We start from the raw sequence: 17,520 nt of genomic DNA on the forward strand, positions 1-17,520 counted from the left end.
ATATATAGATATATTATATATATATATATATATATATATATATGTAATTATGTGTGTTCGTCTGTAAAAAAACGGGCATGCCTTTCTAGTGAAAATCTCATACCTTTATTTCAGGGACCAATAATCCGACTCCCCACAATTAAAACAGTACTCCAGCCCCAGTAACTACCATAATTATTTCACTAATAAAGAGTTACCAGATTAAAAACTCTTTTAAACGAAGACATCAAACCTGGGGTGAAAATAATGGATATAATTTACAGCGATGAATCAAGTAAAGGTCTTCGAAAACAGCTCAACAACAAAGTTTCAGACACACACATACACAAAAGTGTCCTAGTGAGGCAAGTGACAGCAACGTTATACTCAAAGAAGACTACTACACTACTACTACTACTACTACTACTACTACTACTAATATTATTATTATTATTATTATATTAAAAAATAAACCCTATTCATATGTAACAAGCCCACACGGGACAGTGACTTGAAATTCGCGCTTTCAAAGAATATGGTGTTCAAGTGAAAAAAGTAATAGATGGTAACGGGAATATACAGAAAGAGGGGATCAGTTATCAAAAATAGTGATAAGTTAACAAATAAATAAATAAAAATTTACGTAAAATATTAAGGTTATAATCAATATGAACACTATCAGTCTATCACCTATCACCAGCAGAACCAGCCAGTGAATGCTGGTACAAAACTGGGGACATATGTATATAAAGGCTTTTCCAAAATGACGCAAGATAATGAGGTACAACAAGAAGTAAGCACAAAGTAAATTATATTCATGCTGGTGAGGATATGGATTAAAAAGATGCAAAAAAATGCGATAACTAGACCATTAAAAAAAAACATAATAGAATGGGACTCAACCTCAGATAAAGTAGTTTAGTACTGAAGTAGTGCACTAGACGTAGGAATACGATAATGGCAGAATCTCATATTCTGGAGGGTTGAGAGATACGTAGTGGATAAGTCCAAATATTTAAACACCAAGTTTATAACTTAAATGCTGCACCTGTGGAAACATGAAACGGAATTTGACAGTAAAATGGTCTGAAAGGTGTAATAGGAAGAAAACCTCGCAGTTGCACTGTGAATTAATGTTATGAGAGGGTGGAAAGTAAGGTGGAAGATAGAGATCATGAACGAAGGCACAGTAAAAGTAATGAAAAGGGTTGCAGCAAGGGGCCAAAGGGACGCTGCAAAGAACCTTACGTAATGCTTGCAGTGCACTCACGGCACTAACCCCCAACGGAAGGGAATTGTAAAAAGCAGTTTCTGAAGTACTATTACCCAAAATGCCAAAGTCGACAGAACGACCAAAATGAAAAGAACCCCAGAGACAATATGCTCATCACTAAATAAGATAACATGATTCTCATCACAAACATACAAAAGCAAGGAGCCAATCTTCAACTATCGTGGGATCACTATCCAACAAAGCTGCATATTATTAGATCCAAGATATTGTATCTTATGCAAAATTACAGAGTGGTTGGCAGTACCCGAATCTCCTTCAATGCAAAACCTATTAATCACTACATCCAGGATACTTTCATGTGGTGAGACGAAATTACAAGTTTTGATACATGAAATAAACTGGAAACAAATGCATACATTGAATTTCCTGCATGTCATGAGTATTTTAAATGTTTCCATTCACACTAAACTAGTGACTTGATATATTTATACAATTTTGGCACTTTCGGCCATCCTGCACTAAGGCAGTGAAAAGAAAGTTAGTGTGATTGGATAGCACGATAAATGAGATCTATAAAACCAAGAGGTGAAGTATAAATATCCACAAGTGGAACTTGGGGGAACGCCCAATAGTTGCACCATGAAGTAATATAGAAGTTGGACAGCAAGACTGGAGAAAGGAAGCGGGGATGGAGATAGAAGAGAAAGGCAAAGAAGTGGATGCTGTTAGGGGCCGAAGGGATGCTGCAAAGGCCTTTTAAAATACCTACAGTACACCAAGTGAGATACGCTGATGAAAGAATGCAGATATCAATCGCTCCACATTTTATTGCTTGGAATAATTAAAGAAAAAAGGTAGCAATAAAATAAAACTCACAAAGGACCAACAACTAAAATAGAAATATGAACATAACCTGCTGCTCTAACTAATCAACAAACTATGAAACCTAAATTTAACTGAAACGACAGAAACTCGTCAAAAACTAGACTCGTTTTAATCAAATTTATTTATATCATATCCAACCAAACAAAAGAGCTTCCCGTGCCGGGAATCGAACCCGGGCCTCGCGGGTGAGAGCCGCGTATCCTAGCCACTAGACCACACGGGAGGTATCAATCTGAAGGCAACTGCAAAATCTTGTTCCAATCCCGGCGATGAAAGCAGTCTTCCAAATCAATAATTAGTTCCTTTTGCAATATCTCTTACAGCATATATCTGTATCAGTGCATGAATGGGAGGTTTAACTGACCCAAATGCCCCGTAACTGCCATGGAAAACGTGATATGGAAGCTCTCAAGTCTTACTAATCTTCTTTCCCACCGCTATCCATACATTCCTTACAACATCAGGCATGGTTTATAGTTTGGCAAAGGGGTTTTTACGACCGCATGCCCTTGCTGTCATCGCCCAGTGATTGGCGGTGGGCCTCGCCTTTGACTAAAAAGTCCACCTGCAAGGCAGCAGTTTCGACAGTTATTGGCAGTGGACCTAACCTTTTAATAAAAAGTAAGACTGCAAGGCTGCAGTTTCCACAGTTACTGCTGGTGGTTCTAGCCTTTTAATAAGAAGTAAGACTGCAAGGGAACAGTTTCGACAGTTATTGGCAGTGGACCTAACCTTTTAATAAAAAGTAAGACTGCAAGGCTGCAGTTTCCACAGTTATTGCTGGTGGTTCTAGCCTTTTAATAAGAAGTAAGACTGCAAGGGAGCAGTTTCCACAGTTATTGGCAGTGGGCCTAGATTGACTAAAAGAGTAAGACTGCAAGGCAGCAGCTGTCCTTTTAGTCGCCTTTTACGTCATACGGGACCTACGGTGGTAGTTCTTACACCCTTACCACAGGATGCTCTCAAGTCCTACTCCAATCCTCTTAGTCTCTCAAACGGCCCCTCAAGAGAATTTTACACATTTCGCCTTATCTTTCCGCCTCCGCGTCTTCGTCTCTAGATCATTTTTCATGCATTTTCTCTTGACATGCTCTTCTCATTTCCTTCTTATGAAAGAAAGTTATCTTAATACAGTTTATAGACAAATTTTCACTTTTTTCTCTCCAACTCAAACTTATGTTCATCTTTTTGTATCAGTGAAATCGTCCTCTTTTGTCTCATCTTCATGCCTAATCAGAGTCGCTGTTTTTAATGAACCTTTCCCTATTGTTTCTATCCTGTGTCTTCCCTTCCTTTATTCTTCTGTCTCATATCTTCACAAATGCAGTCTCTCCATCTTCTCCTCATTTCATATACTCATTGAACGCTTGTTACATTAATTGTTTTTTCCATTACTATAAATACTACCTATCACAAAATATGCATCAAGTGTAGTCAACAGGATTCACATCATATATAACTACCTGAAAAATGAGAATACACTTCTGTTCAATTGATTTCATTTGTGACATTTGTCTTTTCAGCATCTATATACATCAAGTAACATGAGTTTCTCCTCTTCACTACATCAATTAAATTCACATTACATTTTGTCATCGAAGTTGTAATTTCTTAGATTAACGGGGTTAACTCACACTCTATTACTCATTTACGCAAGCTTTGCAGTTCTTACTTCCGTAACTCTAAACACTTCTCTTCATTAATACAGTGTCTCCTCCATTTAATTATTTTTCTCGCTCTTTATCCTCCACTTCTTTCCTTATTGAGCTCCGTAAGAAACCATCGAGGGAATGGAGATAACGTAACACCACGTACAGACGAACAATAGCAAGGGCAGAATTTAAATTATTTACTTCACTGATTTCATTTGCTCTCTCCAATATCTGTTCTAACTCTTATATATTTGTACACATGGAAATTCAGTGTCGTGACAGTCAAGGCCATTCACTCAACTCAACCAATGAAATAATAGAATTTACATTCATCCTTATCGTTTGCCCACAAAGAAGGCATCTATGTCTTATGTCTTTGTGCCTTGCAATATTATAATTATAATCATAGGTGCTGTACATAAAGGTTTCATTTGCCCCTTAAGCAATTATAGAAAAATAAAAACTACAATTAAGTGGATGGCGACCAACTGTGAAATATTAATTACCTAAATTGTAAAATATCAATTACCTAAATTATCTATTGGAAGTTATATAGGAAATAAGTCACATACATCTACTTATGACAGCACCTATCATAGACTTTGCTTTCACCTGCGTATTTCAGCAAGTCTGCGTTGCTTGAATATCTCCAGACAGGATTAATGCAACTGATAAAATATGCTAAAACATTCATCTAGCGACTCCACACCATTGATTCGTTTGAATGCCGATCGATTAAGAGTTGCGTCGACTATTTATCAATGCCAATGAACAATCGGTGGGTCTTCTAAGCTTCCAGAGAGGGGTCAATCAAAGTGTCTTCTTCTTCCCAGCTTGTTCCCATTTTTTATATGGGGTATGGGGGTCGCCGTTTCGGATGAGCCGTTTCCATCTATTTCTATCTTGTGCTTCTGCCTCATCAATTCCCTTCTCATTTAAGTCTCCTCTCACAATCAAAGTGTCATCATCCTATTATAAAAATAAAAGGCAGGAAAACAGACCCAAAACAATAACCTCCTAGGAAAAGAACCTTTGTAATAACAATAATAACACGATGAAGTCTTCCTGCCATACTTAATCTGCTGCGGTATATTTTCAATATAACTTTTAATTCTCGTCTATTTAATACATACAAGACATCAAAAATGTCTTCCCATGCCGGGAATCGAACCCGGGCCTCCTGGGTGAAAGCCAGGTATCCTAGCCACTAGACCACATGGGATCTGCAATGTGCTGAATTTCCAGTGAATAAATACAAAATAATTATTGATATCTTCAAAACAACCTCTTGGGTTAATTCGCCTGAACGATGTCAACTTTTCTTGTGGTTAACTATTGTCAACCTTCTTCTGCTGGTGACCATGTGGGGTGCCCTGTACTGTGGCATTTCTTAAAACCAGTCTATAATAGTTACCCTTAACGTAAACATTCCTCCTTGACTTTACTGAAGTTTTCTTTGGTGGGAGAGTAGCACCACTGATTACTTGAGGACACCTTTCATAGACTTTGTCATATATATACAAATCACATTATATTTGCATTCGTTTCTAAGTGATCTAAGTTTTCCACCTTTTATGCATACATACTAGTAAAACCTGAAAAACACGATGGAATGAGTACTGGATAATCATGTATTGCTCTCCCATCTCCTTCACTGGTCAAGTCTCTCATGTTTACTCCACCTAAAACACTGAAAGATTTAGGGGCTGCTCTGACAAGGGAATAAACCGTATAATACATTCTTCAAATGCACATGTACGTATATGAAAGATAAAACTAAGATACCTGCAGGGTGTTCCTTCGCCGGCGTGAGGCCAGATAAAGAAACCTAAACATTGCATTCACAATTCTGTGACATCACTTAAAAAGGCCCCGTTTTACAAATAATGTCAGTTTACGATCAGTTCGTCAAGGATGCATCTTAAAAAGAAGGTAAGGGATCTGTTACGACGTGGAAAAAGCATAACAAGTACCTCCGCCGTGCCGTCAAAACAATGTCGCTTAGAGTAAGTAATAAAAGCTCGATAATGCTACTCGTACCCCAGTCTCAAGCGTTTCAGGTGCCTCACTAACAATACGATGAAAGCCCTTTTTTGCGACGAGGAGTCATGGAACGATGATGGTTAAACAGTGGTTTCAGCTGCATTATCACGTCCAATGTCAAGGTTGCCACCATTCAGAAAAGTAAAGCTAAAAATAAATCGAACGAGCTTCTTAAACCTAAACCACAAATGTAAAGCTTTCGTTCATTCTTCTATAAAAGAGAAAACATGCGAAAATCGTAACTAGTTATACAAAGGATGTTACCCTAATAGCTTTTGGTAGGTTAACAGTACTTCAGGTGGCCTAATAAATAACCAAGATATGGCAGCAAATAAACAGACTGGAGGCACAAAAATTAAAAGTTTACAATTCAGTTTTTCAAGTGAGAGTAGGATAATGACATTTTTTTTTTTTGGGGTGTGTGTGTTTGAAAACATCCTAAACCTTGTTGAAAATTCCGAATGCCTAAAAAATGGGATAAGAGCATCAATTCACCACTAACAAGACGAGGAGACGATCACTTCTCGACCAACTTCCTCGAATCCTCGAACTGTAAGACCGTATTGGTCATGTAACTTAATCATTACTTAGTTCCACAATGCATCCTGCTTTCTCTTGACCTTCACATTTCAATGGGTCTCAATGTGGGTAGGGGCTCGACAGCAAATGAATGATTTACAGCGACACGTTAGCCGAAAACCGAGTATCTCGAGTTATAAATAAAATGTATTTAATATATTCACACATTCAGAAAAAATCTGAACAAGGACAAATTATGTGTCTTTAGATTTGTATCGCAGGTCTAACACTTGATTGCTTGATTGATTGTGAGTTATCTGGCGTCACAACTGTATACGTGTCAGTTCAAGAGTGAATGTGGGTGAGGTGTAAATCAAAGTAGCAATGTAACTTAGTTAAGCAAGGAAAAGCATGCAGAACGCCAACATTCAGTCAACTCAGTTCTACGAAACTAGACTGGAAAGAGTGGAATACTGTATCACATCCAAGGAAATCCCTTTTTTATAATAAGGCTGCTCAACTTGAGTAGAACACTGTGGCATTCGTTCATTTCACAAGGCATGAAGATATGACAAGAGCAATTGACGTACCACGAGATCTTCCTGTTTCAAGAGAGAAGCGAGAAAAAATTTAATGAAAAATCAAAACTGAAATATCTGACTGACTTATTCATTGCATATGAAATATATACATCCAGGACGGTAATACAAAAATTCTACTTTCCTAAACAACATTCACTACAACTTCTATATATTTATATCGACCTGATTCCTTTGACCTTATTACTTAGTCATTTAAAAGTAACCGTACGCGACTGGGGGTAAAAATAACACGATCCACTGTGAGATGATGGTGCCAAGTCAATAACAGTCTTCAGTGCATCCGAGTAAATCAAACGTCAGTAGCTATTCAATTAAAGACAATGCTTGACCTTCAGCAAAGGTCGATACGCGGTTGCGTAAGACGGAGACCCTCCAGAATAAATAAATGCAATCGGATGAGGAAGTCGAGGAACGAATGACGACCACCTTGAGGGAATGACTTCGATTACACATTACACAATCAATTGTGCACAAGAATAACACGAATGATTCTCTGGCCAACAATCACTTCTCGCCAGACGAAATGAAGAGTATCTTTTATGGTAAATCCAAATTAATAAGTACTTACACACACACACACACACACACATATATAAATATATATATATATATATAATATATATATATATATATATATATATATATATCTGTATTTGGAACACTATGAGAAACAACCTAATCCCCTTTTCTAGCCCAAGCCTCAAGAAAACCAAAGAAAGACAGAGGAAGGGTGAAGGATGGAACTTGACAACAAAGGAAGCGATAAACCTGCTCCTTAATAATGATAAAAAAATACAAAAGAGGAAAAACGTGAGCAAAAGACCCAAACAAACTCAGAAAATAATTATTTCACTAAAAATGATTATAAGAAGTAAAACGTTTTGTATAACCAAGGCCATCAAAAATATATCTATCTTTCGGTGGTCTTGGTATATAATGCTGTATGAGCCTCGGCCCTTGAAACTTAAACAACGCCCCGGTGGTGGCCTGGCCTATATCGTTGCCGGATGCAGGACTATGGCTAACTTCAACCTTGAATAGATTTAAACCTACTGAGGCTAGAGGGCTGAAATTTGGTATGTTCTATGATTGGAGGGCGGATGATCAACATACCAATTTGCAGCCTATAGACTCAGCAGTTTTTAAGATCTGGTGGCGGACAGAAAAAGTGGAGACAGAAAAAGAGTGCGGAAGGACAGACAAAATCGCCGCAGTAGTTTTCCTTTCAGGAAACGAGGCCACGTTTTTCTTCCTCTCTATTATGAAAAACTCCAATTCTTACCTTGAAGTTTGGCTTCCAGTTGAGACGGTTTCATATTGAGAGGGAGGCCGTAATGTCGAGGGTTGTGCTGAACCCTCACGTAGAAGAAAGTGGATCGAAGCCATTCCACAGCAACAGCAAGATCCGTTACAGTACCCAGCACGATCTAGAAATAATAATGATTACGAAAAATAAACCACAATAATTTTATTTTAATTTGTACACATTTACATACATATATATAATCAAGAAGAGAAGTACGTAATCATTATTTTTTTCACAGTCCTTCAATTCGACTGGGTGTATTTATAGTGTGGGGTTCCGGGATGCATCCTGCCTCCTTAGGAGTCCATCACTTTTCTCAATATGTGCGCTGTTTCCAGTACACTCTTTTGCATTAGCCCTGGAGCTACTTCAGCCTATAGGAATCTTGGAATCCTGCCTCTTTATTATTATTATTATTATTATTATTCAGAAAATGAACCCTATTCATATGAAACGAGCCCACAGGGGTCACTAACTTGAAATAAACTTCCAAAGATTATGGCGTTCACAAGAAAGAAGTAACAGAAGGTAATGAGAAATACAGAAAAGAAGAGATTAGTGATAAATAAATATAAAAACATGCAAGTAAATTATCAAAACACTTGGGCAAGTCACAACCACATTTAACTTTATTAGCTTAATAACGAAAGAACAGCCACTTCATCTGTTTCATACACCTTCACTAAAGGATCAGCGGCATACATACAATCCACCACATCTTGCAAAAACTTTCTAGCTTCCAGGATTTGATGGCCTTTCCGTTCCAGTGCCGTTTTTATACACTATCTGCCCAGTACTTACTGGATCTTCAGCTCCTCCTGAGAGAGAGAGAGAGAGAGAGAGAGAGAGCGAGAGAGAGAAGAGAAGAGAAGAGAAGAGAGAGAGAGAGAGAGAGAGAGAGAGAGAGAGAGAGAGAGCGTTCACTAACCTCTGCGTTAAGATGTTCCACCAGATTGAAGTGAAGATAAGACTCCAAAACATCCTTGCCATTCACTAGATTTTCATACTTGGTCTGAAAAAATGAAAAACAATTGAAAACTACTTTTGAAAACTCCTCAATCCAGAGATTTGTTCCTTAAAATGTGATGGTGGTCAAGAGGTATTTTATAAAGCAAGATGTCAGGCAAAATTTGTTTCACAATGCTTCGAGCAAGGTCCGTTTAATCTTGCAATATCATGAGGTTCGAGTCATATGGGTTACAGGTCTCTTCACCAGGTTTCAAGCTCCTAAGTATGTCAATTATCGAGTTATGTTACTAAAATAACGGCTTAACTCCCCGGAAGTGGTGCTTTTATCAAATTGAACACGTTTTGGGTACTATTGTCTAAATGCCAATACAAACTGGTTCACATATTAATGGAAAGAAAACAAAAGACAAGCAGATACAGTACTGTTGTATTAGCAGCAGCATTGTCAAGAAGCTCAACAGGCTTTGGTCTGTGCCAATGACACAGAAAGGCTTCCCATTTCAGAATACTCAAGTATTTTGTTTTTTGGCTGTTACTAAAAAGACAACCAGGTTCTCTCCGTATTGTGGGACTGTTGAATACCCAACCCCTAAAGAAGCAGGGTCTGGGGATGATAATCTTCTGACAAAATCCAGATTTAACGCGACTACCTCAAGATATAATGATGTGGATGTGATGTATATTGTGTGTGTGTATGTGTTTATTAACCCTCAAGTTTCTGAGCTAATTAGCCAAAACAATGATGACATCATTGTATTCAATATGAATAAAGATGGAGCACTGAGAGAGGGACCTCCCCAACAAAATATTAAGTTCACTGCATGTTGGTTACAGTTAACAATGAATACCATAATCTAATGACGTCAAAAATGGTGTTATGGTACATTTGAACAGACTTAAAAGACCTTAGACTTAAGTTTCTTCACCAAAATAAATTTAATGCTTTTTACTTTATACTACTTCTTTGAGTTATCACGCTGTACTGTGCCATCTGAATCCCCACTTAACACCAATACGGCAGGATTACAACCAATTCCACCAAGCTGCAGACGTCAAGTGATTACGTTACACCCTCAAGTCTGAAGCCTCAGGCTACATCAATTCTCAAGCTACCAAGATGAAAGAAATGACTGGTGTGGTCGCTGTCTCACCATGTCCTAAAGTGATGGGTTTCTGCACCTCGAACTACAAGGACCTCAATTGCTGCTCGCGTGTATCAGAATTAGCCGGCCACATTCCCAAAGACACCAAGGGACATTAATAACTTCAGTTATTAATGGGTCTAAATATAGACCCATTAATAACTGAGGTTGTGGGGTTGTCGGTTGGAAGCGATTTAGGCTTTCAGTTCTAAATTCAAATCAGTTATAATGACGGGTTAAGGAAAGGCCATAACAACTTTGAGAGGAATCTTTACAGAATCAAACCAATTCCTACTATAGTAGATTCACATTACCAGTGTGTCTGATGTCTAGGCCAGCCACTTACGACGCTCCTGATTGGCTGTTGATAAGCCAATCGCAGAGCTGGAAACTCTCAGTCTCTCTCAAGAGTTCACATAGTCAGGATGTATGTTACACATCTCCTGAGGGATACGTCTTTCAAAAGCATCCCTCAGGAGAGAGAGAGACAGAGTTTCCAGCCCTGTCATTGGCTTATCAACAGCCAATCAGGAGCGTCGTAAGGGATTGGCCTAGACATCAAATGCACGGCTAATGTGAATCTACTATAGCAGGACTCGGACTGTTATTAATAAATTAACGAAATCAGTAATTGGATAGCAAAATAGCAAACTTTACATCGACGATCAAGTAAAACGACCAACTTCCCAACAGGATCACAACTCAGGAAACAATCAAATTGTTCCTTTTATATCAATTATACTGTTTTGCGTTGTCTCATCTCTTGCACGGCCAGTCAAGCATAGATCCGAACGAATCAAAGCACCACCTGTTAATATGATCAGGAGAAATCCTTGTAAATTGAGGGGAATGCTAATTCAATTTACATTTACCTTTCCAGGAATTTACGTTCCATGTGATTATCTTATTCTCTGTGCGTTTCATTCTGGGAAAAGGAAAAGATGACAGCTGAACATTCATTCTGCTTCCCATTTCTTCCTTTCTGACTCTCTTACGTCATGCGTTTCAGTAAAAGAATCACCGGTGAAACAACTGTTTCCGAACGAATTTGCCAGACAAATATTCCAGCCCTTTCTACATCTAATGAAATACCTTTGGATCAATTCTTGCTATCTACAATCGTGAGCAATTATTGCTATCTGCAACCGTGAAAAATTGTTGCTATCTACAATCGTGAGCAATTGTTGCTATCTGCAATGGTGAGCAATTCTTGCTATCTACAATCGTGAGCAATTATTGTTATCTGCAATCGTGAACAATTGTTGCTATCTACAATCGTGAGCAATTGTTGCTATCTGCATTGGTGAGCAATTCTTGCTATCTACAACGTGAGCAATTGTTGTTATCTACAATCGTGAGCAACTAAGAAATAATTCATAAATTTGGAAATAAAGTTACGGAAGGTCGCTGTTCACGCTCTTTCATATTATTCACCGTTTTATAACTGACATTTGGAATATTAAGCAATTACATATTTACGGTCATCTTAAATTAGCATTTTAATTTTCTATCCAAATTACTTTGATTTTGAAAGTAACTGCAAAACTTGGCTGCGAATATATCTCGTAACCCAAGGAATTCTATTAAAAATCGAGAACATTCCAGTCTATATGTAATTATTATACACCATTTGAGTAACCGAGTCATTAACTTTGGCACAGTCAAAAGCTTTACAATGTGTGATGTATATTCCAGATAAGATAAGAAAAGAAAAACAGCACTCGATCACGTACAGGAATAAGATTTGTTGCTTATATACTTCAGTCTTAATACATCAATAACTTTACCAATTTGTTAAGCTTAAATTTATGATACAAATATTCCGAACTAACATTAAGCGTTATCACTGTATTTGCGTATTCCACTAACTGATGGAAAACACAGCTAACTTTTCAGGGCTTTAGCTACAATCAGCGACTGAAAAACCATTATCGATCTTTGATTACATATCAATCCACACATAAATTTTATATTGAAAAATAGTCGATAACAAATAACTTCAGAACAGATTTCCCTCGTATCGTTTTACTGACCCCGAGGCGAGACTAAATACCATTATATAATCAATAAAATGTGATCATCGGTTCTGTCAGGCTTTTTACTGAAATATAAACGAATTATGAAAGCCAAATATATCCACCGATTCGCGGAGCACACATGTTTAAAGCCATAACTTTACAAAAAAGGCCTCCACAAGGTCGAACCAATGACTAAGCCTCCTTTAGTCCCTATTTTCAGCCAAATATTTTTCTTCCTTTTCTTCGCATCCCTACATTCCTATCCAATTTAATACTCTGTCCAATTCATTCAAATGACACAATAAACAATTGTAAATTCGTCTTACTAAAAACATAAGTCTCCAGCTTTTGTCTGTTACAAACAAGTCGGAAGACGGCACTATTATCCTGCTGCAAGATGTTCACGAACTTCTAAACCTTATGTGCATAACTATAACAGGTTAAGTAGTGAGAAATGATGGAATGTGAGAGCTTTTAAGAAGCAAATACATAATATTTTCAGGTGTAGAATGTAATAAGGGATCGCCTCAAACAAATATTTCAATAGAAAGTAGTTAGGAATTGCTCTTGAAAATTTAGGAACCCTGAGGAAGTATCTCAAATCAAGCTTATGCTTCAGTATTCAAAAAGCATTTTTTTTTTTGCTGAATAACCACTGGTTCCATGCAACGTAAAAACACCATGCAAACAAAAAATAAAAAAGCATCATTGTTACATATTATCAATCTTCTTAAATGAATAAACTGACGGAGACATGTTACGGATAGCCTGTGTGGGAATATGCAAACCGACACTCACAACAATTATCAGTTCTTGACAAGTCACGTCGCTCTAAAGGTTCTGTTACCCTTTGGCAACAAACGTCAAGAACTCGAAAACAATGACGTCATGTAATAGCAGGTCCAATGTATGGAGGACGCTGAACCATATCTATTTTTGGCCGTGAAACGACTTAGCAAGTCGTTCCAAATCCGTGAGCGAACCTGGTCATTACTGGCTGCGGAGACTGAGCAGGATTGAGTACTTATGCAAATTCAGCGTATAAGGAAGGTGTGCAAGGTCAGGGTAGGTAGACCCATACATTTCTTTCAAAGACTCTCCTTAAGAGACAGAGGAAGAAGAATGACTCGGGAGGCATCCGAAGAAGCCCAATTCTTGAGCAACCGCCTCCGTGATGTATAGGTTATGAGGTCATGAACCAAGCGATATGAGTAAACAGTATCTATAAGGCAATATGAGGAATTCTGGCCATTGGAAAGAGAGAGAGTGAGAAAAACAGAGAGAGGATACTTTCAAAGCCTAAGAAATATCTTGCAAGAAATTACCTCCCATCGTCAATAGAACAAAACATCTTCGTTGTGAGACAAGAAAAACTTCTATATATAATAATCTGTTTTTCTATTTACGTGATACATTATTCTGTAATAGAAAAATGCGTGTAATCTTAAGATTCTAATGTCTTGAAAATATCTACTGGGTCGCATCACTAGTGAAACAGTAGGGAAACCTTGGAGTGGTATTTCCAAAATCATTGAGCACTAGGCTTTCAGAGTGGCAGGTCCCTAAAGGTATAGACTGAAAGGGTACTGCACCGAAGCAAAGGACATCTAGTATATATATATATATATATATATTATATATATATATATATATATATATTTATTTATCTATATATATATATATATATATATATATATCTATATATATATATATATATATATATATATATATATATATATACACCCGGCATCGATTACCAAATCTGAAGTTCTTCAGAGACTTCCGGTTGTTAATCATTCCACCCACTTGCAACTAAAGGGTCATAAACTACGTCACTGCCTTCTGATGAAATAACTGTGGAACTTTTCAATAAAGGTCATAATCCTCCATAAACAATTCTGCTTAAAGAGATATCCTACTAATACCATAAACAATGCAGTGCCTGGATTTGTTTAAACCTAAACTTAATCAAATGTCTTTCAGAGCTGATGCAGGTGGCGAGGGCTTTAGTACCCAATAAAACCAGATCCCGAAGAAAAGACCCAACCGGAACAAACGAAGGCCAGACTTCTACACAGAATGAAAAAGAGGATTGTCCCCTTTGGTAAATAATTTAATTTAGGTTAACTTGCTGGGTTCCTTTGCAATTTCTTACCAATCATCCAGTCTAATAAAATTTTAGGACAATTAAAAATTAAGTAACACTACAAAATTTCATCCCAATTCACATCGCAAGTAAATGAAAATTAAAACAAATTCATTAAAATGGAAAAGGTTTCTGTTAACCGTAAAAATAACTCTAAGACATCACAGACCATCAACCGAAGGGTCACCACCATAAACCTTACTTCTCGACTCCTATGAGATAAATATTACAATCAGAATGTACTCTGGTAACTACAGAATCAAAAATTACAGTTAAAATGTAATCTGGTAACTATAAAAATTAAAAATTACAGTTAAAATGTAATCTGGTAACTATAAAAATTAAAAATTACAGTTAAAATGTCAATCTGGTAACTATAAAAAATTACAGCTAAAATGTAATTTGGTAACTATAAAAATAAAAAAAAAAATACAGTTAAAATGTAATCTGGTAGCTATAAAAATTAACCTAATTTATTGTCTACCATCAACCAAAGGCTCATCACCATACCCTGTCTCAAAACAGTTCGTTGTTGAATCGTCCACTCTTGGGAAACATCAGAATTTCCGGAATGGAATGGCATGGAATTTGAAATTTAGGCTTGAAGCCAAGCACTGGAATCCATAGGAATTATTCAGCGCTATAATGAAATTGCTTAGGAAATATCAGCTCACTCTTTGGAAGTCATCCAACCACCCGGAACTACCCTTGAAAAATCCGCAGCCAAAACCTGATAAACAACTGCCATCACCTGCACGATTTATGAACTACTGACGTCATCCTCCCTGCTACCATTTACCCCATCTAATTAGGGTCATTCGTATCTCTGAAATTATGCAAAAGGGGGCGCCGAAGAGGATCTGGCGCACCCTTTCGTCTTCTGTCACGTTCGCACCCCGGGGGCACAATTGCACAAGAAAGGTAATGGATGTTAGGATCCCGAAATTCATGTTCGACCTCAGGTCTAATCGTGAAGATAAATGGTCTGCTACACAATGGGTACGATCCTGCCACTGTTTCATAACACGGCTTTTGGCTTTTGGGTTATACGGAAGGCATGAGGGTACTGATGGACATGCGAAACTCATCTTCAGTCTCAGTCAAATTTGAACTAGATTACTTAAGGTATTCAAGTTAATTTTGTTTATTGTTGATATCATATTTAAAAGTATCAGTAAAACAAATCCCTTTCAACATAATTGGTGAAAGCTCATTCAGCCAAACGCCTTCCCTTTCTTCTGACCCAAATAATAAATAATATAGGACTGGAATATAGAACTTAGGCCACAGACCAAGCGCTGGGACCTATGAGGTCTTTCAGCTGAAATGGAAATTGGCAGCAGAAAGATCTGACAGGCGTAACAGAAAGAATACCTAAGTTGCACTATGAAACAATTCTTAGGAGAGAGTGGACAGCAAGATGGAAGAAAGAGAATATAAATGGAGGTACAGTAAAAGGAATGGAAGGGGTTCCACTTACGGGCCGAAGGGACGCTGCAAAAACCTTAAGTAATGTCTACAGTGTACCGCGTGAGGTGCACTGACAGCACTAAACCCCTACCGAGGAAAATGACCGAATCGCCTGCAAACATCGATTATACAGGAGCTTACTGTCTACAGCAAATATTACTCTACAAATCTCAAGAATAAAGGTGCGTACCGTAACTGCAGATTTAATCAATTCTTTTATCATGTACAGTATATCCAAGACGCTGATAGCATGTCTGTCAAACAGACTGGTGATGATAACGATTCAAGATAATAATGTAACTACATGGCTTTGGATTTTGGAAGATTCTGACACCATGATAATTCTCCGAGAACTTCGCACTCCCTTTGAATGAGCTTCGTTACATTAAAATTTCTCAAAACAAAAGATTCCACGCTTTATCATACATAATAAATTATTTATAAACATTCTTCAACTTTCAAATCAAGAGTGGGTCCACATCACATCTCCTGCTGCCATTGACATCTTCCCACACAGCAAGAGCCAATGTTGACATACAGCTGGCTTATTTATTATCAATCAACCAACCTACTTCTGGAGCTGTTCCATATTGAGTGCACACTAATTAACATCAAATTAGATAAAATTCATTTCTTTACTCATAATTAAGACTCCTTCATACGGGACGGTATTAGGATCAACAATATCCAAGTAAAATAGACTTAGGGAGGAAGATATAAATAAAAAGCTAATGATAGCTTACACTTCAGCGACGCCATTATGTGAGCAGGTAAGTTTGAAAGGTGTAACAGGAGGAAAACCTCAAAGCAATTGCACTATGAAATAATTTTTTGGAAAGGATGGATAGCAAGATGGAAGAAAGACAATATGAATTGAGGTACAGTAAAAGGAAAGAAAGTGGTTGCAGCTATGGGCCAAACGCCTTCGTGCCAGCCCTATGAGAGCTGATATTCATTCAGCTCAGTGGTCTGATTAAACTATTTTGATAATAATAATAGGGGTCGCAGGGACGCTACAAAGAACCTTGTGGCGTACTGACATGACGGCACTAATGCCCTACTATGAACACCTATCACCACTAATGAGAAGCCTACGCCAAACGTAACTGAAATACCCGTCATTAGCCAGCCAATTTTCCCCTATTTCAGTCATTATTCGCAGTTAATTGAAACTACCACCCTGGTATAAGGATTACGGTTGCCTGCAGTTTGATACTCAAGACCGTTACATCCTCAACGTCTAGACTCGTCGTCATATAGCATTCGGCACATGCTTGGGACACAACGTAAGCCTTACAACCTCACCCTGTATATAAAATCTGAAAGCCGTTGGGTGCTCAGGGCCGATCGATCCGTCTAATGAAGAGGTATCCACGATGGGGAGAGAGAAACATGATTAAGTCATTCAAAGGCCTTATTTTTCAATTATTTAAATGGCCTAACCGCATAAGAACTATGGCCAATGACTAGCGGTATTAGCGCCGAGTATACATATAATTTCTTACAGTATACCAAAATAAAAATAAAAAGGACAGCATACCTGCCACTCCCTCTC

At 37.7% G+C, this 17,520-nt stretch overlaps 1 protein-coding gene and 2 non-coding genes across 3 annotated transcripts in view; all 3 read right to left on the minus strand.

Moving 5' to 3' along the window:
* Positions 1–17,520, minus strand: part of LOC135209406 (probable ATP-dependent DNA helicase HFM1) — a 285,878-nt gene that overhangs the window by 99,761 nt on the left and 168,597 nt on the right. Inside the window, exons 6-7 of the mRNA XM_064242100.1 lie at positions 9,149–9,232; positions 8,197–8,341 (exon numbers count right to left, since the gene is read on the minus strand). Coding sequence (XP_064098170.1) covers positions 8,197–8,341; positions 9,149–9,232 — 229 coding nt within the window. The remainder of the gene's footprint in view (positions 1–8,196; positions 8,342–9,148; positions 9,233–17,520) is intronic.
* Trnae-cuc (transfer RNA glutamic acid (anticodon CUC)) lies at positions 2,250–2,321 on the minus strand. Its single transcript has one exon. It is a non-coding gene; the product is annotated as a tRNA-Glu (tRNA).
* Positions 4,901–4,972, minus strand: Trnae-uuc (transfer RNA glutamic acid (anticodon UUC)). Its single transcript has one exon. It is a non-coding gene; the product is annotated as a tRNA-Glu (tRNA).

This window comes from Macrobrachium nipponense, chromosome 11 (genome assembly GCF_015104395.2).
Source record: "Macrobrachium nipponense isolate FS-2020 chromosome 11, ASM1510439v2, whole genome shotgun sequence".
In the NCBI taxonomy this organism is placed as follows: domain Eukaryota; kingdom Metazoa; phylum Arthropoda; class Malacostraca; order Decapoda; family Palaemonidae; genus Macrobrachium; species Macrobrachium nipponense.